We start from the raw sequence: 24,335 nt of genomic DNA on the forward strand, positions 1-24,335 counted from the left end.
TAGGAAGGAGAAAAACAAAAGTGGCAGTCAGAGAAATCAACGGTTTAAATCAAACATGGCCACAGTAAATAATAATTCTAATAGGTGTAAGAGCGTTAAAAAAACAAGCATGAAGGCTTTGTGTCTTAATGCGAGGAGCATTCGTAATAAGGTGGATGAATTAGCTGCGCAAATAGAGGTAAACGAATATGATTTGATTGGGATTACGAAAACATGGCTCCAGGATGGCCAAGGCTGGGAACTCAGCATCCAGGGGTATTCAATATTCAGGAAAGATAGGCAAAAAGGAAAGGGAGGTGGGGTAGCATTGCTGGTTAAAGAAGGGATTAACACAATTGTAAGGAAGGATATTAGCTCTGATGATGTGGAATCTGTATGGGTAGAACTGAGAAATACCAAGGGGCAGAAAATGTTAGTGGGAGTGGTATATAGACCTCCAAACAGTAATGCGGAGGTTGGGGACGGCATTAAAAGGGAAATTAGAGAAGCATGCAATAAGGGCACAGCAGTCATCATGGGTGACTTTAATCTACATATAGATTGGGCTAACCAAATTAGTAACAATACTATGGAGGAGGAATTCTTGGAGTGTTTACAGGATGGTTTCCTGGACCAATATGTCGAGGAACCAACCAGAGATCAGGCCATCTTAGACTGGGTATTATGTAACGAGAAAAGATTAATTAGCAATCTTGTTGTACGAGGCCCCTTGGGTCGGAGCGATCATAATATGATCGAATTCTTTATTAAGATGGAGAATGAAGTAGTCGACTCAGAGTCTAGGGTCCTAAATTTAAATAAAGGGATCTACGATGGTCTGAGGCGCGAGTTGAGTAGGATTGATTGGGGAATGTCACTCAAAGGGTTGACGGTGGATAGGCAATGGCAAACATTCAAAGACCGCATGGATGAACTACAGAATTTGTTCATCCCAGTTTAGCATAAAAATAAAACAAAAAAGGTGACTCAACCGTGGCTAACAAGGGAAATTAGGAATAGCATAAGATCCAAGGAGAGGACATATAAATTGGCCAGAAAAAGCAGTAAACCTGTGGATTGGGAGCAGTTTAGGATTCAACAAAGGAGGACAAAGGGATTCATTAAGAAAGGGAAAATAGAATATGGGAGTAAGCTTTCAGGGAACATAAAAACTGACTGTAAAAGCTTTTATAGATATGTGAAGAGAAAAAGATTGGTGAAGTCAAGCGTAGGTCCCTTGCAGTCAGAATCTGGGGAATTTATAATGGGGAACAAAGAAATGGCAGACCAATTAAATACATATTTTGGTTCTGTCTTCACAAAGGAGGACACAAATAACCTCCAAGAGATGTCGGGGAACATAGGGTCTGATGAAAGGGAGGAACTGAAAGAAATCAATATTTGTAGGGAAATGGTGTTAGGGAAATTGATGGGATTGAAGGCCGATAAATCCCCAGGGCTTGATAATCTACATCCCAGGGTACTTAAGGAAGTGGCCCTAGAAATAGTTGATGCTTTGCTGATCATCTTCCAGCATTCGATGGAATCTGGAACAGTACCCATGGATTGGAGGGTAGCTAATGTTACCCCACTATTCAAAAAAGGTGGTAGAGAGAAAATGGGGAATTACAGACTGGTAAGCCTGACATCGGTAGTGGGGAAAATGCTAGAGCCCATTATAAAAAATGTAATAGCAGAGCACTTGGAAAACAGTGACAGGATCGAACAAAGTCAACATGGATTTACAAAAGGTAAATCGTGCTTGACTAATCTACTGGAATTTTTTGAGCATGTAACTGGTAAAATAGATAAGGGAGAACCAGTGGATGTGGTGTATTTGGACTTTCAGAAGGCTTTCGATAAGGTCCCGCATAAGAGATTAGCGTATAAAGTTAAGGCACATGGGATGGGGGGCAACGTATTGACTTGGATAGAGAACTGGTTGGCAGACAGAAAGCAAAGAGTTGGAATAAACGGGTCTTTTTCCGAATGGCAAGCAGTGACTAGTGGGGTACCACAGGGATCGGTCCTTGGGCCCCAGCTATTCACAATATATATTAATGATGATCTAGACAAGGGAACTAGATGTAATATCTCCAAATTTGCAGACAACACAAATCTGGGTGGGCGTGTGTGCTGTGAGGAGGATGCCGAGAAACTCCAGGATGATTTGGACAGGTTGGGTGATTGGGCAAAAGCATGGCAGATGCAAAATAACGTGGATAAATGCGAGGTTATCCACTTTGGTGGCAAAAACAGGAAGGTAGATTAATATCTGAATGGCAATAGATTGGGAGAAGGGGAAGTGCAACGAGACCTGGGTGTCCTTGTGCACCAGTCGCTGAAGGTAAGCATGCAGGTGCAGCAGGCGGTTAAGAAAGCAAATGGTATGTTGGCCTTCGTAGCGAGAGGGTTTGAGTACAGGAACAAGGATGTCTTGCTGCAGTTGTACAGGGCCTTGGTGAGACCACATCTTGAGTATTGTGTGCAATTTTAGTCGCCTTATCTGAGGAAGGATGTTCTTGCCATGGAAGGAGTTCAGCGAAGATTCACCAGGCTGATACCTGGGATGGCAGGAATGACGTATGAGGAGTGATTGGGTCGATTGGGCTTGTACTCGCTGGAGTTTAGAAGAATGAGAGGGGATCTCATTGAAACTTATAAAATTCTGACAGGACTGGACAGACTAGATGCAGGAAGGATGTTCCCGATGGTCGGGGAGTCCAGAACCAGGGGTCACAGTCTAAGGATAAGGGGTAGGCCATTTAGGACAGAAATGAGGAGGAATTTCTTCACCCAGAGAGTGGTGAACCTGTGGAATTCTCTACCACAGAAGGCAGTAGAGGCCAATACATTAAATATATTCAAGAAGGAGTTGGATATATTTCTTAAGGCTAAAGGGATCAAGGGGTATGGGGAGAAAGCAGGGACCGGGTACTGAATTTGGATGATCGGCCATGATCACATTGAATGGCGGAGCTGGCTCGAGGGGCCGAATGGCCTACTCCTGCTCCTATCTTCTATGTTGATAACCTATTGGGAAAAGTTAAACACCTCCAGACATCGAACCTCAGCCTTTGCTTCCACAGCTCACATGGATGGAGTCTGGTTCTACCTAGCCCCATTACCCCAACATCATCTACTGCACCATGCCCATTCTTTTAATAATCTTAAGTACTGGAATCAGATCCCCTCTAAGTTTCCATCTCTCCAGTGAGTTCAAACACAAAGCATCAAATCTGTCCTCATATTTCAATGATCTCAGGCTAAGAATCATCTTTGTTGCCCTTCTCTGCAGCTTCTCCAGAGTCACAATATCCTTCTTGATGCAGGGGGACCAAAACTGGATACAATACACTAAATGTGGTTGTATCAAAGTATATTATAACCCTATTATTATGATCCTAGTTTTGCAATGAATGTTTTGGGTAATATAGAACAGGACCAAGTTTGTTTTGGCTGCTGCGTACTGACACCGAGTATGAACCTAGAGGAAGCAGTCAGTAATCACTCCCAAATCTTTCCCCTCTCATTTGCCTTTAACCTATAACCCATTCTTGTTATATTCCATGACATTATTATGTGTAGCTACGTGCATAACTTCATACTTACCTACAATGAAGGACATTTGCCCGTCTTGGGCCAATTCCCCCATCTATCTAAATCCAACTGCAATCGACTTCCATCCTCTAAAGTCCCGACTCTACCACACAATTTAGTTATATGGTTGATCAATGGAAATAAAAATCAGGAGAGATGAAAAACAGGCTGCAGATTCGCTATCACCCGTTTTACACTATTACACAAAGTCAAAATTACCCCCAGAGAGCTTTTGGGAGAGATGGGTACAGAGCTGAGAATTATTTAATTTTTTTGTGGCGTTATGATGTTATAAATGTTACTTTTGCCAGTATATTTTCAAGTATATTAATTAAGATGGTGCTTTAAAACAATTTCTCACAATTATTTTAGTGATCTGGCTTATCACTCATCGCTTCCTACTATTTGCCAGTTTAGGTTTGGTAGCTTTTAAAAGCAAATGAATGATTTTATTGTCAATTTTTGTGCTAGCAAATTGCTTAATTTACACAAGTTCTCATTGTACTCTAGAACAAGAAAGACCTCTCTGACTCCCTCAATTACACATTGAGCCATTGTTAAACATACTGACACATCATCAATACACACACTGAGCCACCATTACACGCACTGTCTCAATTGGCCCAGAAATTCGGGTCGGGGCTTCCCGCGGGTGCAAGCCACCGACCTGCACTTACCTACCGCGCCGGCCGTTGAGCTGTGGGCCCGCATGGGATTCTGATCCTGGGCCTCCTCCAACTGCCGGCGCGCAGTGCTTACGTATCCCAGGGGCGCAGTTAGTTCGATGCGTCCCCTGGGATCACGTGGGCCATGGAGAGCCAATGGTAGCAGGGAATGCTTCATTCATAAGTTTGACAGAGCTGTCAAACCTATAAATACTATAAGCCCCAAAACATCACTAAATCTTCAAATAATTTTTTTTTTTTAATCACATTTTTAAAATAAACTATAAATTACATGAAATAACTATTTTAAACAATAATTTAAATTTTTGAAAAATGTAATTACATTTTCTAACGGGGCTAAAAATAAACGTACCTTTCTTTAAAGTATTTAAAAATAATAAAATCTGCGGAAAAAATGTTTTAATTTTAATTAATTCACCACTTACCTTGTTAAAATCAGGCCTTGCACCTGCTTTTTAAAAATGTAACTCCTGGAGACTTACCCTCCCGGGAAAACCTGCAAAAAAAACGTAAGTTCGATGCGCACGCGCTGCCTCTCCTGCGCACGCGTTCCACCTCTGAACCCCTTCTTTCAGGGGAACGGAAATGCCGGTTTCCCACGCATGCGCAGTGAATGCACGAAACCGGCACTTCCACTGGGCTTACGGGTGAGTACCCCATGCGTACTCACCCGTGGAGACCCGAATTTCTGGGCCATTATCATTACACACATTGACCTATTACTACATGCACTGACCCATCATTACACACACTAACTTATCATCATTATACATGTTAACCCATCATTACACACACTAACCCATCATTATTATACATGTTAACCCATCATTACACACACTAACCCATCATCATTATACATGTTAACCCATCATTACACACACTAACCCATCATCATTATACATGTTAACCCATCATTACACACACTAACTCATCATCATTATACATGTTAACCCATCATTACACACACTAACTCATCATCATTATACATGTTAACCCATCATTACACACACTAACCCATCATCATTATACATGTTAACCCATCATTACACAAACTAACCCATCATCATTATACATGTTAACCCATCATTACACACACTAACCCATCATCATTATACATGTTAACCCATCATTACACACACTAACCCATCATCATTATACATGTTAACCCATCATTACACACACTAACCCATCATCATTATACATGTTAACCCATCATTACACACACTAACTCATCATCATTATACATGTTAACCCATCATTACACACACTAACTCATCATCATTATACATGTTAACCCATCATTACACACACTAACTCATCATCATTATACATGTTAACCCATCATTACACACACTAACCCATCATCATTATACATGTTAACCCATCATTACACACACTAACCCATCATCATTATACATGTTAACCCATCATTACACACACTAACCCATCATCATTATACATGTTAACCCATCATTACACACACTAACCCATCATCATTATACATGTTAACCCATCATTACACATACTAAGCCGTTACAGACATTGCTAGCGATTTCCCTGGATTTACACAAATTCTCATTGCACTGCAATGCAAGAAAGATCTACCTGCTACTTTCTCACAAAGATGCCATTGTTCTATGAATATTTCAGGTAGCCACTCGGAGAAATTACTTTCCTTTTATTCTTATTTCCTATTCACTCCCTCATCCGGGACCAATGTCAGTGCCTCTGGGAACCACTTGCTACATGATGCACTAAGTTCCTGTGTGTCTCTGCATCCAAAAATCCAACCTTGGTTTTCAGATATTGTAACTAAGTACGGAACATTGGGGTTTCGAGTTTTTATAAGTCAAATAAACAATTTAAACTGACACTTATTTGGAGTCAAAATATTTGAGAGATTTAAAAAAAAACAAAGACAGAAAAACATGCAGAATACATGATTTATTTCAAATATATGTTGCACTTATGACAATTTATTTGCAGAATTGCTTCAAGAAGAGATTATATAATATTGCCTGAGGGCCTCAGTATTGTGGACTCCAGCCTGTTTATATCTCATGGATTTTCTACGACATCAGAACAACAGAAAACAAAAAAATAATAAGAGAAAACACTGGGGCCTAGAAATTCAGCATAGCCACTTTTGGGGCGGTAAAGTCGGGCGGGCGCTAAAGTTTGCGCCCGGTGCAAAGTCGATGGCACTTCGCCGATATTCAGTAGCTTCGCCCTAAGAGGTTGCTTGAGCGCTAAAACTGGCATTGCACGCCGATCTTTAGGCGCTAAGCCGGCGGTGCAGAGGGATAGCGCCGAGGCCGGGCGCAGCGCAGGTGCGGTCATTTCTTGATTGACAGCAGACACCGTGGCGCCGGCCAGCTCTTAAAGGGGGAAGGGTCGACTTGCTCTGCTGCAACGGCCTGCACACTGCAGCCTTCCAGCTAGGCCTGAACACTGCTGGTGATCAGAAGGAGCCATGGCAACGGTACAGAAGGCCCGTGAGCGTGCCCTGCGCTTCTCAGCCCATGACTTGAAGGTGATGGTGAGGGCCTTGGAGAAGAGACAGCACATCTTGTTCCCGGACACTGGCAGGAAGCCTCCAACCAGCGTCTATAGGAAAGCCTGGAGGGAGGTCGCCCGCTGGGTGTCGGCCACCGGCGATGCCCCCAGGGACAATGTCCAATGCCGGAAGAAGTTTAATGACCTGACCAGGATTGTCAGGGTGAGTACCCTTTCCAGTCTCCTCCTCATCCTTGCATGTACACCTGACATGATGGGCAAAGGGACCTGAAAGCCCTAATGGCCAGCCCTCAGCCAGCAGCTATGGGACAGTCATGAACATCAATTGCACATTCTGCACTTTACACCATGGGAGGCAGTGCACACCACATCAGGGCTACACACTGGCCAAGCTATTCCACCATGGGAGGCAGCGCACACCACATCAGGGCTACACACTGGCCAAGCTATTCCACCATGGGAGGCAGCGCACACCACATCAGGGCTACACACTGGCCAAGCTATTCCACCATGGGAGGCAGTGCACACCACATCAGGGCTACACACCGTACTTACAGGCCGTCCTTTCTCTTGCAGGCAAAACTTGCCAACAACCGAAGGCACCAGGAGCAGACCGGGGGAGGCCGCCCCCAGATCCAGGAGCTCACTCCCCTGGAGGAGCGCGTGAGTCGCCTCATGGGACCCCGGGTGATTGGGCCCGTCGCCTGTGGAGATGCCGACCCTCTTCTGGGCCACAATGGTATGGACATCACCTTTTGGACCTCTCTCGTCGCACTTGCGCATCCGATCTACCTCCTTTGCCATTGTCCGACCAATGCGCTGAATGCCACCAGTCATGCCTCCCTCGCTGACGCCCTCTCCTCACTCTAAAGCTACTCTTGTGCCTTCCTGCTTTCAGCTGGTGACGAGGAGCTCCCTGAAGCTGCCAGTGACAGCCCCTCCGAGGAGGAGGAGGAGGAGGAGGAACAGGAAGGCGGACCATCAGGGCAGCAGTCAGGTGCGGCTGCAGATGCTGAAGTAGTGGACACGTCTTCCCTGGAGGAGAGCCTGGAGCAAGTGTCGGAGGGGAGTGGAGCTGCTGGGACCAGTGGCGTCCAGCAACCCAGGAGGGCTGCGGTTGGTCCGCGGCCTTCCCCCTAGAGGGGGGAAGGATCGGAGGGGAGTGCAGTTGCTGGGCCCAGTCGCCGCCGGCAACGTGGCAAGGGTCGGCCAGCTCTGCCCCCAGCTCCCCAGCGGGAGAGTCCGGACTCCAGTCCGGCCACCTTCAACTCAGAGGAGGTGCGCCACCTCGATCAAATGGCCCAGGATTCGGATCGCCGGCACACCGAGCTGATGGGGGTAGTGGCACGGATGCCTGAGGCCATCGAGTCCCTGGCTAGTAGTGTGCGCGAGTTCGGGGCCTCACATGCCGCGAGTGGCCGGCTGATCAGTGATGCCGTCCAGACAGTGGCTGCTCTGTTGCGGTCGCAGACCAGGGCAACAGGGGCACTGACTGCTGCCACACGCGCTGCGTCAGCCAGGCATCGCCTGGACACCCGCCGCGCTGCAGCAGCGCAGCGGGCTGCCCTTCGGCAGATTGGTGCGCATGCTGCAGTGCGGGCCCGTGCGAGTGCCAGAGTGGCACATCACCAGCCAGGGCCGACCATCCGCCAGATTGCACACATTCCTCCAGCCGTCACCGCCACTCCCCCAGTGGCGCCTCAACGGCAAGCGGCTGCGAATGATGTTGGCCAGGCACAGCTGCGCCAATCACCAGCCGGACCCTCGAGGGGCAAACCCCGTCTAGGCCGCCCCCCAAGGGCATCTGCCGGAAGGACATCTAACCCTCAGGAGCCTTTCCCCAGCCTCGCAGCAGCCACTGGGCAGAGCTTGCGGAGGAGCAGCAGGCCGGGCAGGGGCCCCAAAAGGCTCGACAAGGTCTCGCCCTCGCGGCCCAAGAAGTAGACGGTGTGGCCAAGTGTTATTTTATATGGCGATGCCTATGTTTCTTTTGGCCATGGTTGTTTTGTTTCTGGGGATGTTTTTTGGGTTAAGGCCGAGGATGAAGGCCATTTTTGAACAAATGTTCAGTTATTCCCCCCCAGGTTGTGGGAGTGAGTCATTTGATGTACTGTTTTTTGGGGCCGTTTAATGTTTCTGGGTTTCATGTGTGAAGGGGTTTCATTGGTCTAAAATAAAGATTTCTCTTTATTCAGAGAGTGTCCATGTTTGTTGCTGTAAGTGTTTGTTGCCTTCGCCGGCTGAGGGCTTGCGGAGCGGCTGCGTTCATGTTCCTTCATGGCCACAAGGCATTCCCTGACAGGGGGCTTAGAAGTGACGTTCAATAAGCCGCCGACGGACGGCCGTTGGACCTTCTCGCTCCCTCCTGGGATGGTACTCCTCCTCCTCCTGCTCCTCCTCCTCATGCTCCTCCTCCTGAGGTGGTGGTCCAACGTGAGGTGGCAGTGCCTGAGTCCTGCGGAGAGCCAGGTTGTGCAGCATGCAGCAAACAACGACGAATTGGGACACTCGGTCCGGGGAATACTGCAGAGATCCGCCGGAATGATCCAGGCAGCGGAACCGCTGCTTGAGGACGCCAATTGTTTGTTCGATTATGTTCCTGCTCGCTTGATGACTCTCGTTGTATGCCTCTTCAGCAGGGGTCCTGGGCGCGCGGAGCGGGGTCATGAGCCAGGTACACAAAGGATAGCCTTTGTCCCCGAGAAGCCATCCTCTTGGGGGAGGCTGTGCCTCGAACATGTCACGCACAGTTGTCTGCCGCAGGATAAAGGCATCGTGGCTGCTGCCTGGAAAGCGGGCATTGACAGCTAGGATGCGCTGCTTGTGGTCACACACCAGCTGCACATTGAGGGAATGGTAGCCCTTCCGGTTGCGGTAATCCTCGGCATGCTCCACAGGTGCCCGCAAAGCCACATGCGTACAGTCAATGGCGCCCTGCACCAAGGGGAAGGCCGCGAATCTTGCAAATCCCAGTGCACGCTGATGCTGCCTCTCCAGGGCCATGGGGAAGGAGATGAATCGGCGTCTCCTTCTGAAAAGGGCATCGGTCACCTGGCGGATGCAGCAATGCACGGCGAACTGGGATATGTTAGCTATGTCCCCAGCAGCGGATTGGAAGGAGCCGGTGGCATAGAAGTTCAAGGCCACCGTCACCTTCGCCTCCACCGACAGAGACGTCCTGCTCCTGAGCTTTGGACGCAGATCTCTGCGAAGCAGATGGCAGATCTCTGCAACCACCTCCTTTCGGAATCTCAGCCTTTTTACACATCTCGCGCCACTCATGTTGAGGTAGGTGCGCTGCTGGCGGTATGCCCTGACTGGGTAAGGCCGATGTTGCCGACGCCTGTTGCCCCCTCTGCGTCTAGCCAGGGCTGCGAGCCCTACGGACATGACGCTGAAACTCAGCGTTGGCACCCCATGCAGCCCCCATAATATGCTGCCAAACAGTCAAATATACAAGAGGCCACTTGCAACGCTCTGGCCTGAAGCCAAAAATACCTGAGCTAGTGTGGGCCCAAACCAGAAAGCTGTCTTCCTTGGTCTCTCTCCAGAAATCCGTTGCACAAGAGTGTTTGCTGCAAAATGGCTGCCCTTTATAGTGCAGGGTAAGTGCCCTTTAATTTACGCTCCCCGGGTCCCGCGTCGGCTCTGTTGCGTTCCACTAAACAAGCGTGCAGGCCGCCGGCCGCACAATGGGGCGGTCCCACTGAAGTTCTGGATCGGGGCGCGCAAAGGGCGTTGCACGAGGATATGACGTCATTTTCTGCGCGCGTAGGTGAGCGCGCACTAAACTTTGCGCCGGCGCTAAATGTGTACTTAATTTGGGGCGAGGCGCAGATCGCGCTGCGCCCGGACGCTACACGCATAGCGCCCGAAATTCACTTCTCTTAAGGCGCTAACGGCTGGCGCAACCAACTGAATTTCTAGGCCTGGGAATACACAAGTTCATCAGCATCTGAAAAAAATGTTAACATTTCATTTAGAGACAGAAAAGTTCTGGGTAATAAAAAATAAATAACTGTGCAGTCACAACCATCTTTCACTTGCAGTTATAACTTTGTGTCTGGACCTTGGATCCCCAATAGCTGGGGAAGGTCCTTAGAAATTGCTGAGTAAAAATGCCTAGATTCTAATGGCAGGCTGAGTTAGTTGATCATCCCAGTGATGGCCTCTGGCACAAATATTTGCTATTGCTGCAGAGGGCACTGCTGCCTCTAGCGATGTCAGCAAAATATACCTCTTAGACTAGGTCTTGCAGCTTCAATTTCCCATAGGCAGTGCATGGCCTTTGATTACCACCTCAGTTTGAAAATACAGAAGCAACTGAAATTTATGGAATCATGGCTTCAAGCAAGCACCCTATCGCTCCGTGACTGTATGCTGCCTTTAAAATATTTTCTAACGATTCTCCTATGGCTCAGTGGGTAACTGTAACTGAAGAGGAGAATAAAAACCAGGCAGAATTTCTCTTCTTGAAAAGGGCATGTGTGTGAATGTTAAGTGAGGGCAAAATCATAGATACATAGAAGATAGGAGCAGGAGTAGGCCATTCGGCCCTTCGAACCTGCTCCGCCATTCAATGAGATCATGGCTGATCATCCAAATTCAGTACCCTGTCCCTGCCTTCTCCCCATATCCCTTGATCCCTTTAGCCTTAAGAAATATATCCAACTCCTTCTTGAATATATTTAATGAATTGGCCTCCACTGCCTTCTGTGGTAGAGAATTCCACAGGTTCACCACTCTCTGGGTGAAGAAATTCCTCCTCATCCCTGTCCTAAATGGCTTACCCCTTATCCTTAGACTGTGATCCCTGGTACTGGACTCCCCCGCCATCGGGAACATCCTTCCTGCATCCAGTCTGTCTAATCCTGTTAGAATTGTATAAATTTCAATGAGATCCCCTCTCATTCTTCTAAACTCCAGCGAGTATAAGCCCAATCGACCTAATCTCTCCTCATACGTCATTCCTGCCATCCCAGGTATCAGTCTGGTGAATCTTCGCTGCACTCCCTCCATGGCAAGAACATCCTTCCTCAGATAAGGCGACCAAAACTGCACACAATACTCAAGGTGTGGTCTCACCAAGGCCCTGCACAACTGCAGCAAGACATCCTTGTTCTTGTACTCGAACCCTCTCGCTACGAAGGCCAACATACCATTTGCCTTCTTAACCGCCTGCTGCACCTGCATGCTTACCTTCAGCGACTGGTGCACAAGGACACCCAGGTCTCGTTGCACTTCCCCTTCACAGAATCACAGAATCCCCACAGTGCAGATAGAGGCCATTTCGGCCCATCGAGCCTGCACCGACACAAAACCCAACCCAACACCCTTCTCCCAATCTATTGCCGTTCAGATAATAATCTGCCTTCCTGTTTTTGCCACCAAAGTGGATAACCTCGCATTTATCCACATTATACTGCATCTGCCATGCTTCTGCCCAATCACCCAACCTGTCCAAAGCATACTGGAGTTTCTCGGTATCCTCCTCACAGCACACACGCCCACCCAGCTTTGTGTCATCTGCAAACTTGGAGATATTACATCTAGTTCCCTCGTCTAGATCATTTATATATATTGTGAATAGCTGGAGTCCTAGGACCAATCTCTGCGGTACCCCACTAGTCACTGCCTGCCACTCGGAAAAAGAGCCGTTTATTCCAACTCTTTGCTTCCTGTCTGCCAACCAGTTCTTTATCCAAGTCAGTACCTTGCCCCCAAATCCCTTGTGCCTTAACTTTACACGCTAATCTCTTATATGGGACCTTATCGAAAGCCTTCTGAAAGTCCAAATACACCACATCCACTGGTTCTCCCTTATCTATTCTACCAGTTACATCCTCAAAAAATTCCAGTAGATTAGTTAAGCACGATTTTCCTTTTGTGAATCCATGTTGACTTTGTCCGATCCTGTCACTGTTTTCCAAGTGCTCTGCTATTACATCTTTTATAATGGACTCTAGCATTTTTCCCACTACCGATGTCAGGCTTACTGGTCTATAATTCCCCGTTTTCTCTCTACCACCTTTTTTGAATAGTGGGGTAACATTAGCTACCCTCCAATCCATGGGAACTGTTCCAGAGTCTATCGAATTTTGGAAGATGACCAGCAATGCATCTACTATTTCTAGGGCCACTTCCTTAAGTACCCTAGGATGTAGATTATCAGGCCCTGAGGATTTATCGGCCTTCAATCCCGTCAATTTCCCTAACACCATTTCCCTACAAATACTGATTTTTTTCAGTTCCTCCCTCTCATTAGACCCTATGTTCCCCGACATCTCTGGGAGGTTATTTGTGTCCTCCTTTGTGAAGACAGAACCAAAGTATGTATTTAATTGGGCTGCCATTTCTTTGTTCCCCATTATAAATTCCCCTGATTCTGATTGCAAGGGGCCTACGCTTGACTTCACCAATCTTTTTCTCTTCACATATCTATAAAAGCTTTTACAGTCAGTTTTTATGTTCCCTGAAAGCTTACTCTCATATTCTATTTTCCCCCTCTTAATGAATCCCTTTGTCCTCCTTTGCTGAATCCTAAACTGCTCCCAATCCTCAGGTTTACTGCTTTTTCTGGCCAATTTATATGTCTTTTCCTTGGATCTTATGCTATCCCTAATTTCCCTTGTTAGCCATGGTTGAGTCACCTTTTTTGTTTTATTTTTATGCCAAATTCTGTAGTTCATCCATGTGATCTTTGAATGTTTGCCATTGCCTATCCACCGTCAACCCTTTGAGTAACATTCCCCAATCAATCCTACCCAACTCGTGCCTCATACCATCGTAGTTTCCTTTATTTAAATTCAGGACCCTAGTCTCTGAGTCAACTACTTCACTCTCCATCTTAATGAAGAATTCTATCATATTATGATCGCTCCGACCCAAGGGGTCTTGCACAAGATTGCTAATTAATCCTTTCTCATTACATAATACCCAGTCTAAGATGGCCTGATCTCTAGTTGGTTCCTCGACATATTGGTCCAGGAAACCATCCCGTATATACTCCAGGAATTCCTCCTCCACAGTATTGTTACTAATCTGGTTAGCCCAATCTATATGTAGATTAAGGTCACCCATGATAACTGCTGTGCCCTTATTGCACGCGTCTCTAATTTCCCGTTCAATGCCATCCCCAACCTCCGCATTACTGTTTGGAGATCTGTATACCACTCCCACTAACGTTTCCTGCCCCTTGATATTTCTCAGTTCTACCCATACAGATTCCACATCATCACAGCTAATATCCTTCCTTTCAATTGTGTTAATCCCCTCTTTAACCAGCAATGCTACCCCACCTCCTTTTCCTTTTTGCCTATATTTCCTGAATATTGAATACCTCTGGATGTTGAGTTCCCAGCCTTGGTCAGCCTGGAGCCATCATATCATATCCGTTTACCTCCATTTGCGCAGCTAATTAATTCATCCACCTTATTATGAATGCTCCTTGCATTAAGACACAAGGCCTTCAGGCTTGTTTTTTTAATGCTCTTACACCTTTTAGAATTATTATTTACTGTCAGCCTCTGCTGAAATGCTTTCGCACTGATTTGCGTAGCCTGGCGGCATTCATTGCTCAGCCTCACACACAAAGAACAAGAAGATACTGGTGGAATCATACTCCAACATCAGCCTTCAGGGGAGGAATTTATAGAGCACATTTCACACCTTCACTACGTCCCAAAGCGCTTCACAGCCAATGAAGTACTTTTGAAGTGCAGTCACTGTTGTAATATAGGGAAACCCGGCAGCCTATATACACACAGCAAGGTCCCACAAACATCAATGAGATAAATGACCAGATAATCTGTTTTAGTGGTGTTGGCTGAGTGTTAAATTTTGGCCAGCACACTGGAGTAACTCCTCAAATAGTGCCATTGGATCTTTGACGTCCACTTTGAAGGGCAGATAGGGACTTGGTTTAATGTCTCATCTGAAAAATGGCTCCACTGACAGTGCAGCACTTCCTCAGTACTGGACTGAAGTGTCAGGTTAGATTATGTGCTTGAGTCTTTGTGGTGGGACTTGAACACATCTGTTTCATGTTAACTTTGTCAAGCATGGAATGCTTCACGTATACCACCAATTGCTCAAGCACTGTAGACAGTTTACTGCTTCAACAAAGATTAACAACAAAGATTTAATGCTGTACAATTAGCCTAAACCTCCTGAGAACCTGTCAAAGTTACAAATGATAATGTCTGCTCAGCATGATGTAGATGTTGGTGGCAATTTTTTATAGAGCTGTCTGCTCTGGTCTCTTCAGAGTCAAGCATGTGCAAAATCACGCGCAAATTTAACCATAGATCAAATCTTAATCTAGTACTAAATAGACATAATATTTGTGTTGTTTTCTGTGCATATTTTGAGTTGTTTGCACAGAACATAAATCAGCTTTCTACAAATTTGGCTGGATCACTGAGTCATTATGGTAATAAGTAAACGAGTTGAAAGAAAGAGTTTGACTTTTTGTACCTTTTTGTACACTTCCTTTCCATTGAACTGAACACATGATGAAAAAGTAAAATCTGGGGTTGACTTTTAAAACAAAAGTGCTGGGGGACAGGATGCCACAGGTGCCAGCTCGCTGGAGGGCATGATCACATACTAGCTCTGCTGCAGAGGGCTCAAGTGCTGACTTCAAGGGCCCAGGCTACCGAAGATGGCTGATGGGCATACACCAGGAAATGTAGGTGTACTGCGGCAGCTTGCCAGAGACCTTGCATGCAATGGCGCGGAGCATGGAGCAGTCCAGTTCAAACTTGTGTTGTGGCTTCGCGCAGAGCATGGAGAACATTCTGTCAGGCATGGAGAGAGTGGTCAGCTCCATGAGCACAACAGAGGCACTCACCATAATGGAGTCTCTACTCACAGTTCTGACCTCTTCCATGGCAGCTCACACAGCTGCTATGGAAGCTCAGATGTCTGCCACCTTGACTCTGAGGGCCAGTGTTGACGGGCTTTCAGAGCATCGCATCACTCCTGCACTCTGTTCTTATGCAGAGTCCTAGATGTGCTGAGAAGCTGTCCCAGGAGTGTGGACTTGGCTCCGCGAGAGGTACCTGCTCTCCTCCCAGAAAGTCTGCGTGCTTGCTCCTCCGCCACCCCGTCTGCCAGTGCCCTTGTTAGTGCCAGAAAGGCTGCAGCTGAGCCTTCAAGGTCTAGAGCTGCTCGAGGTCACCAACCACGGTCATCTGAAGTGTCCTCAATGGAAGCTCAGCAGCCTTCCACCTCCCAAGTTGTAGCCACTGGGTATAGCCCTTGTCACCCAATAGCTAGCCTGTGACCTTACGTCATGGTTGGAATAAAGGCAGCACAGAGGACTGGCACAGAATGAATGAATCATGACTGCTACCAGGATAGCAGGCACAGACCAGCATGATGTGCTGCCCGTAACTTGACTCGCATCAGTTCCTGATCACCCATAACCCCTGTGCTTACTGACCTACAATGGCTCCCATCCGGCAACACCTGAATTTTAAAATTCTCATCCTTGTGTTCAAATCCCTCCAAGGCCTTGCCCCTCACTATTTCTGTAACCTCCTCCAGCCCTACAATCCTCCGAGAACTCTGTGTTCCTCCAATTCTGGTCTCTTGTGCTTCCCCGATATCCTTTGCCCCCTCCATTGGAGGTCGTGCCTTCAGATGGCTAGGTCTTAATCTCTGGAATTCCTTCCCTTAACCTCTCCGCCTCTCTACCATTCTTTCCTTCTGTAAGACGCTCCTTAAAACCTACCGCTTTGACCAAGCTTTTGGTCACCTGTCCTAATGTCTCCTTCTGTGGCTCGGTGTTAAATTTTGTCTGAGAGAGCTCCCGTGAAGCACCGTGGGACATTTTACTATGTTAAAGGCACTATAGAAATGCAAGTTGTTGTTGCCTGTGGTCACAAACAAGCTCAACATTGAGGAAGTGGAATCTCTTTCTATTGAGAAAGTTTCCAGGATGGTGATGAGGAGTACGCAAGGCAATGTGGGTGCAGTCTATGGCACCTTTCTGTAAAAGGGGCATGGTTTCAACACATTTCTAGGCCAATCAGTCCAACCCTACCTTGTAATTCATACTGTTTACAGCCACTGTGACTTCCCACTACGAGGTACACATAGTCATTCTGACCTCATGCTGCCAATTGCACACAGCAAGGATCCCCATGGACAGTGCATATTTGTAAAATTAGCCCTGTTAATTAGCATGTTTCCTACATTACAACAGTGAGTACACTTCAAAAGTATTTAATTGGCTGTAAAGCACTTTGAGATGTCATAAGGTAGTGAAAGGTGCTATATCGATACAAGTTTTTTTTCTCTCTACTTCTAGATCTCTGGGCACGATGGCTAGTATTCTTGATTTTTGATCTTTGGTGATGTTCTTACTGTTTTATTTGAATGTAGCTCAATACAATTAAATAAATGCAAGGTTCTTTTTGCTCGGACCCAATAATCTTGGTAGCACAGGAAATCATAAGATTTCTGGCATCAAAACCCAACATTCAGACACATCAAAGAGGATAGTGTTCCTGGTTAGTTTCTCTCGGCTGTCAATCATGACAACAGTTTAGGAAGGTGGTAGGTTGGACTTCTAGGCCTTGCCCAACATCTGTCAGTCATAAGAGCAGCAGAATAACTAATCAAAGGAGCCCTAAGGAAAAACTGTTGTTAGGACAAGACTTCAAGCTGTCTTTGAGGAACAACATTTAGAGTGTCTCTACCTATTTGTATTTTCAGCCTCAGGAAGATAAGAGACAGCAGCTTTTCAGTGTGAGGGAAACAGGAGATATCTCTGAAACGTCAGACAAGGACTAAAAAGATATGAGGGGCTAAATTCAAAATGGGCGATTAATTCGCTACCTTCTCATTTCTATGATTTCAGCGTGTAGCCAGCGCTAACTGCACTGTTCATTGGCTGCACGCATGACCGGGGGCCCAAAATCGTTACTTGCTAGCACCAGTTAAAGCTAGCCTGCACTGCTTAAAGCTAGCCTGCACCTCTTAAAGGCAAGGTGCATTGTGGTTGCAGCAGCTGCTGGCAGTCGTTCAGGAAGTGAATCTGACCTGGGAAACATTAAAGAATGGCACAGCATGGGAGAGAGTGGGCTCCAAGATTCTCAGACGCTGCATTGGAGGCCTTGGTGGAGGAGGTGGAAAGTAGGAGAGATGTCCTGTATCCACAGGGGGCCAGGAGGCTCTCCAGACACATGCTCAGAAGATAGTGGGAGCAGATAGCTGTGGAGGTCAATACCAGGAGTCAAACCCCAAGGACCTGGATGCAGTGCCACAAGAAGTTCAATGACCTCACATGAGTGGTCAAGGTCAGTGAATGCATCTTCAAATGCCATATCCTACCAACTGCACCACTAGCTTCAGCCACTGCTCAATGCACCACGCCCCTATCATTCAATTATCAACAAGACACCGGGCACAAGTGGCCTGCAGCCAGAGCAGGGGACAAGGATAGTGCAGGTGCCAGCTTGCCGTAGGGCGAGGTCGCACCGAGTTCTGCTGCTGAGGATTCAAATGAGCACTTCGATGGGCAGGCTATAGAAGAAGGCTGATGGGTATGCACAATGAAATGCTTGGTGCATTGGGAAGCCTGCCAGAAAGATTGCGTGCAATGTTAAGAAACATGGAGGAGTCCGGCACCAACTTGGCACAGGGATTTTCGCAGAGCTTGGAGCCCATCCTTTCCAGCGTAGAAGGGGTGGCCAACTCCATTAGCACATTTGTGGACCCAACCATGATGCAGCATCTGATGGCCAATGTCTCAGCTTCCATTGCAGCACAAGCAGCAACCACCCAACGTCTGAGTGCTGCAGTGGAAGCTCAGACTGCTGTCATACAAGGTCAGCTTGCTGTCATGCAAGCACAGACTGCTGCCATCATGGCTTTGGATTACAGTGTTCAAAGGGGCTTGCAGGGTGTCACAGCAGCCCAGCAATCTGTCTTCCAACAGATTACTAGGACTGCTGAGGTGCTGCCCCGGGGGAGTGGCAGTGGCTCCATGGAGCACGAACCTGCAGTCCTCTCTCAGGATGACAGCATTTGTCCTCCCACCATTGCCAGTCCGCCAGTGCCCTTGCTGGTGCCTGTTAGCCAGCCCAGACTGCTGCCACCCATGACGTGATGGTGCAGTCTGCAGCTAGGCTTTCTAGGCCCAGAGCTGCTTGAGGTCATCTACAAAGGCAGTCTCCTTCACTGAAAGTCAGCAGCCATCCACCAGTCATGCTGCAGCCACTGGGGTAGCACTGCATAGGGGCACTAGGACAGGCAAAGGCAAACGGAAGACAGTCACTACGGGAATGGGTGATTAGATTATGTTTGTATGCAGTATTTCATTTATAAATTTGGTTTGGAATGTTTATTTTGTGGAGGCTTTTATTTTTGGATTGTGGCTAAGCAGATGCTGTAATGGTCAGTGACAGAGGGAAGGTAAAGTGTGGGACATTTGGTGAATGGGGAATTGGGGTTGAGGTTACTGGTATCGTACTCGGATAAGTTCTTTGCGGACAGTCTGGGCAGAAAGGGGCTGTCTAGATTGCTTCCATACTTCCTCTTCCTCCTCCTTCTCAGCTGCTCGCTGTATAGCTGGTGGCAAGGGCTGTGCCCTCATGATGGCGAGATTGTGCAGCATTCAGCAGACCACCATGAATCTGATGGCGAGATTGTGCAGCATTCAGCAGACCACCATGAATCTTGACACCCGTCTTGCAGGGCTCCTCCAGAGTGGTCCAGGCAGCGGAAGCGTTGTTTCAGCACGCCAATGGTCTGCTCTATCACATTTCATGTGGCACTATGGTTTTGATTGTATGCATGCTGCGCACGTGTGCATGGATTGCGCACCGGAGTCATGAGCCATGTTGTTAGCCGATAGCCCTTGTCTCCCAGTAGCCACCCTTTGGTTTGCCGCAGTGGCTGAAATGCAGCTTGCACAGCGGACTGCTGCAGAATGAAGGCTAGGATACTGGGCATTGACCTGCATGATTCACTGGCTATGGTCTTACACCAGCTGGACATTGAGGGAGTGGAATCCCTTTCAGTTATGGTATATGGCAGAGTTGTCATGCGGCACCTGCAAAGCGACGTGCATGCAGTCAATGGTACCCTGTACCATGGGGAAGTCTGCAATCCTAGGAAAGCTGCGTGCTCGCTCTGCCTGCTGGTCTCTGGCAAGAGTGATGACATGTAGATGGCTCTTTCTGAATAGAGAGCCTCAGTGACCTTCCTTACGCAACAGTGGATGGTAAACTGCAAGGTGTTGCAAATATCTCTACCTCCAGCCTGGAAGGAGCCAGACGCATAAAAGTTCATCACCACAGTCACCTTCACAGACACTGGTAATGCGGTCCTTGCCCTATTCAGAGGTTGCAGTTGTGGCAGATTTCAGTGAGGACATTCTTACTGAAACGCTACTGAAATGCAGACGTCTCACACATTGTTCCTCGCTGAGGCTCAGGTAGGAGAATTGCTCCCTGATTGCACTGGGTGGATGTGGCTTCCTGCCAAGCCCTTCTGCCCCTGCTCCCTCTTTTAGCGAATCCTGCTCTGTGTGGCCTCTGTTCATTCTCCAAGTCATGTTGTATTCCAAGGGGAATTCCTACTAGTGCACCCATGTATGGCAGCAAATGGTTTGTGCAGAAGCCTTGAAGTCAGCAAAATGTCCTTCAGCACCTGCCACACCACTCCCTGTTGAACTTTGCAGCTTGAAACAACTATAGAAAGCACCAAACACTTGTGGAATTGTACCAACAGCCAGAAGAAATCAAACAGCAACTAACCTGTAGGTAGTTGATGATCCCTTTAAATAGCACTGGTGGGGTGTCCTTCCTGCTGCTGAATGCGTGTTCAGCTGTGAGGGAGGGCATTAGCTGGAGCTTTAAGCTCCAAAATGGCACTGCTGGCGTCAAATCAGCGTTGTATGCTGATTGACGCCATGATCTGCCTGCTCTGCAAACTTCCGGTGGACCTTCACTGAGCGCGAGCTAACGCCCTCACCAATATGGCATCTGACGCGATTCGCTCCACAGTGTGCGCGCACGCTGCAGACACCATCTTGGAGCTCTAAGGGCACTTGATCCGAATTTTGCAACCATAGTGTCCCCTAAAAGGAGAAAAGACGCAGTGGTGTTTAGAATGTCACACAGTGATTAAAATAATTAGATTGAAAATAATTAGATTAGATAATTATAGCTTAAGCGTACACTGAAGAGGGCACACAGAGCAAAAGCCCAGAACTCAAAGAGTATGAATCCCTGATTGACTGAGGGACCCCATGAGTAACAGAATGAAGAATGGAAGCAAGTGGCCGAAAATGACGAAGGGAGATGGGAGAAGTGTAGGTGCATCCCTACAGCAGATACAAAACACACAGAAGGTGCACTGGAAAGACAATACCTGGGCTTTGCATTCTTAGATTGAAGATGTACTCCATCTTATTTGCAACTTTGACTGATCTTGTGCATTTTTTTTGTATAGTAGTAGCAAGTTGCCAGGTTGCATAAAATGGCACTTACATGATTTTTGGTGACACAAACGGGCTCACAAGACAGGAAAGACAGGAAAAGTTGCTGATTAACCACATAAAGGAGCAGATGAAGCAAACGGTCACATTCCTGTCTAAGAAGAGAGTGCGAGAACATTGAGAAAATGTTCAAACTGCCTAAATATGTTTATGAGGACAAAATCTCCATTGGAACTTTGTAACTTCAATTTTACAGGTGGAAACGGAGTGCTAATGGACAGTGTCGACTTTCATGTCTGACCTACAGTTGGAAAGCTACACGAGAGTGACCCAAGCTCAAGTCATGGAACTGGACCAGATAAGTAAACAATTGTACTCGTGGATTTGCGGGTCAAATCTAAGGAGCAATTGAAGGAAGGCTAAAAGAGTAGGGGTTATACCTTCAGTTACCTGGTGAGAGGGGAGAAGAAGAGGGTAAGTCTGTGTTACATACACAACAGAGGTAGGCATTTGAAAAAATACCATTGCAACAAATGAAGGATTGCATTTTATGTGTCAGAAGACATTTGTCTGCTCTGACAAGAATCAGCTATATTTTTCTCACAGTTTATTAGATAAACATTGCATTGCCGTGTAATGGAATAGGGGTGAATGGTCATCAATGTGTGCTATCTTAAGAATGCAATTAAAGGAAAACTCTCTGAATTTTTAATAAAGTATTGAACAATTGAGTACTTTACAGATGGTCATTCTCTTATTCAGAAGTGTAGGTATGTTGCTTATACCTGTCATGCTCCTGACTTGTGGGGCTTTTATACTCCTAAATTTTTTCACAGTGCACCACTACAGAAAAATGTCAGTATATGCCAGGCTCTCGATGGAAAATATGCATACTGGCCACATGCCAAGGGTTTTATTATTCCTTTGTATATTCCAAGATTCCTTGATTTATTGTTGTTCTACAAGACAAGTCACATTTTAAGAAGAAATTCCTTTTTTTTTTATTAACCACAAAAATAGTGTAACAAAAAGAAATAAAAGCTGCTATGGTTGTTTCTGCTGGACTCTTGATTTGTTTTCATACTTCAGAGTACATCAGCCATGTTAGAAACGAATTAAAGCATTTTGACCCTAACCTGATGACTGCAGATCTCATTGTGAGGCAGTTAGATAGAGGCAGCTGTTTAGCATCATACAATCACTGTGGTAAAAACACTGTCAACTTGCAGACCAGATGAGCATTCTTTAAGGAGTTCTGATCTGCTGACACTTATATCATGGAAAGTTTGATTCCCAAAAAGTAAATGGATAGATGTATTCTTATTTTGTAGTATTAGTAGTTTGTTTTCAAACATTTCTTATATGGACTTATATCCCTTCAAAACTTTCCATTGTCTCTGGTTAATATGACAAACTACTGAATAACTGGAAAAGCATTTCAAAATCAAAGTGATAACAAATTTAACATATAATAATATTATTATGGAAAACCATGAGAGTTTTCTTGTGAAGGTTCATTCAACAGGAAAGCATGATTCTTAATGAGAAAAAATAGTTCCTTTAAACATATTGGGATGTGGCAAAAGATAGCCTCGCCATCCATTTCAGCGGCTGGTTGTGTTGAACTGATCAAAATATTTGGAAGTTGGAACATTCACGTAGACCTCATTTTTCAGAAATTTCTCCCTGTAAAAAAAAGTATTCATCATTTCTTTCTATCCTGAGTCACTTCTCTACTACACATACTCTTCCGCTAGCCCAAAGGGTTGATGGCTTGGGCCAAGACTAGTATCAAAGCCACATTGTGATTGGTTGGCAACAGGCATGATTATAGTGGGGCAAAACAGGCAATGTCATTTTTTTCTTTTCCCTCCATATCCAGATATGATAACCACAACCAGTCCACAGTTTTGAGACAGTGCCAATTGCTTTTCAATGGGGGGGCTTATGTCAGGTTCTGTTTTGTTCACTTACTTTTATCTCAGTTTCTAAAAATGATTTTGTTTCCTCTTTTCCATGTCCATGCCAGGCATCTTCCCCAACAGGCTGGAAATCTACTCGCACACAAGAGGTGTGCAGATGCGTCCAGGTATTCACCAATAAAATCTTTCCTCCCTTGGTCTCTATGGGAAAGCCCTTGTGCTCCAAATGGAACTTTCTTAAGGCAGTATATTTTCGATAAAACAGTTGAATGAATTAGATCAGATTGGAGAAATCAATAGGGTAAACCCTTGTACTCCCACTACATTATGCAGCTTACTGGAATGTTGCCCCCATTTGCTTCCCTGTAAATGTCAGGTGTAAATTAAGTCAATATGTGGTTTCTCAAAACCTTAAGGGCAGACTTAAAGTACTCACTGTGCTTTATGATCCTTATATAGCAGCAAATTTTGGCAGTCCATTGCCTTCCGAAGCTGCCGGTTTACTCGCTGCTGATGTCGTTCAAGAAGCATAGCTGCCCGAGCATCATTGACCCGTAGCCTTTCCCATTCTGCATTGCGCTGACGCTCTTCCTCCTCTAGTCTCTATGTATAAATAAGACAGCATTTTTTCAGTCATGTATTTCATTCTCATGCTCAGAACAGTTCTTTAAATGTTATCACAGTTTCTGACATGGATCATCACAGGGTTAATCAAAATGAAAGACAGTCATTGGAATTCCCTCAGTTGGGCTGCATGTTTTATCTTGTGTCTAATATGCTAAAATAGGAGGCACCAAGGGCTAGAAATTTGGTATAGCCCCGCTTGGGGCGCTAACTTTTGAAAAGTGAAAAAAAGTAGCACCAGGCGCTAATGATTCTCTCCTGCCGGGAAATTCAGCTTTAGCGCTCCAAGAGGGAAGTGGAGCTCTAAATCAAGCACTTACCACTTCTCTTAGGGTGCTAAAGCCCGAGCGCGGGTTGGCAGCGGCAGAGCGCTGAACAATTTGGAGCGCATTGCTAACGGCATCAGAGGTTGCTCCCCTCGCTTAAAGGGAAGGGTCAATGATGGTGCACAACCTACTTGTCGGCAGTTCTGTTTTGCAAGGCGACCTGCGTGACTGCCGTTACAGCCCCAAATACTCTCACAAAGTGGAGGGCTTGGACATCTTGCAGCAATGA

General features: G+C 46.3%; 1 protein-coding gene across 1 annotated transcript in view; it reads right to left on the minus strand.

Moving 5' to 3' along the window:
• Positions 1-21,921: 21,921 nt before the first annotated feature.
• LOC147106103 (RIB43A-like with coiled-coils protein 2) overlaps positions 21,922-24,335 on the minus strand; it is a 39,453-nt gene continuing 37,039 nt past the window's right edge. The window contains exons 6-7 of the mRNA XM_086008869.1: positions 23,593-23,759; positions 21,922-22,920 (exon numbers count right to left, since the gene is read on the minus strand). Coding sequence (XP_085864995.1) covers positions 22,839-22,920; positions 23,593-23,759 — 249 coding nt within the window. The 3' untranslated portion in view covers positions 21,922-22,838. The remainder of the gene's footprint in view (positions 22,921-23,592; positions 23,760-24,335) is intronic.

This window comes from Somniosus microcephalus, chromosome 16 (genome assembly GCF_052327205.1).
Source record: "Somniosus microcephalus isolate GS21.2 chromosome 16, FLI_Smic_1.0, whole genome shotgun sequence".
NCBI lineage: Eukaryota > Metazoa > Chordata > Chondrichthyes > Squaliformes > Somniosidae > Somniosus > Somniosus microcephalus.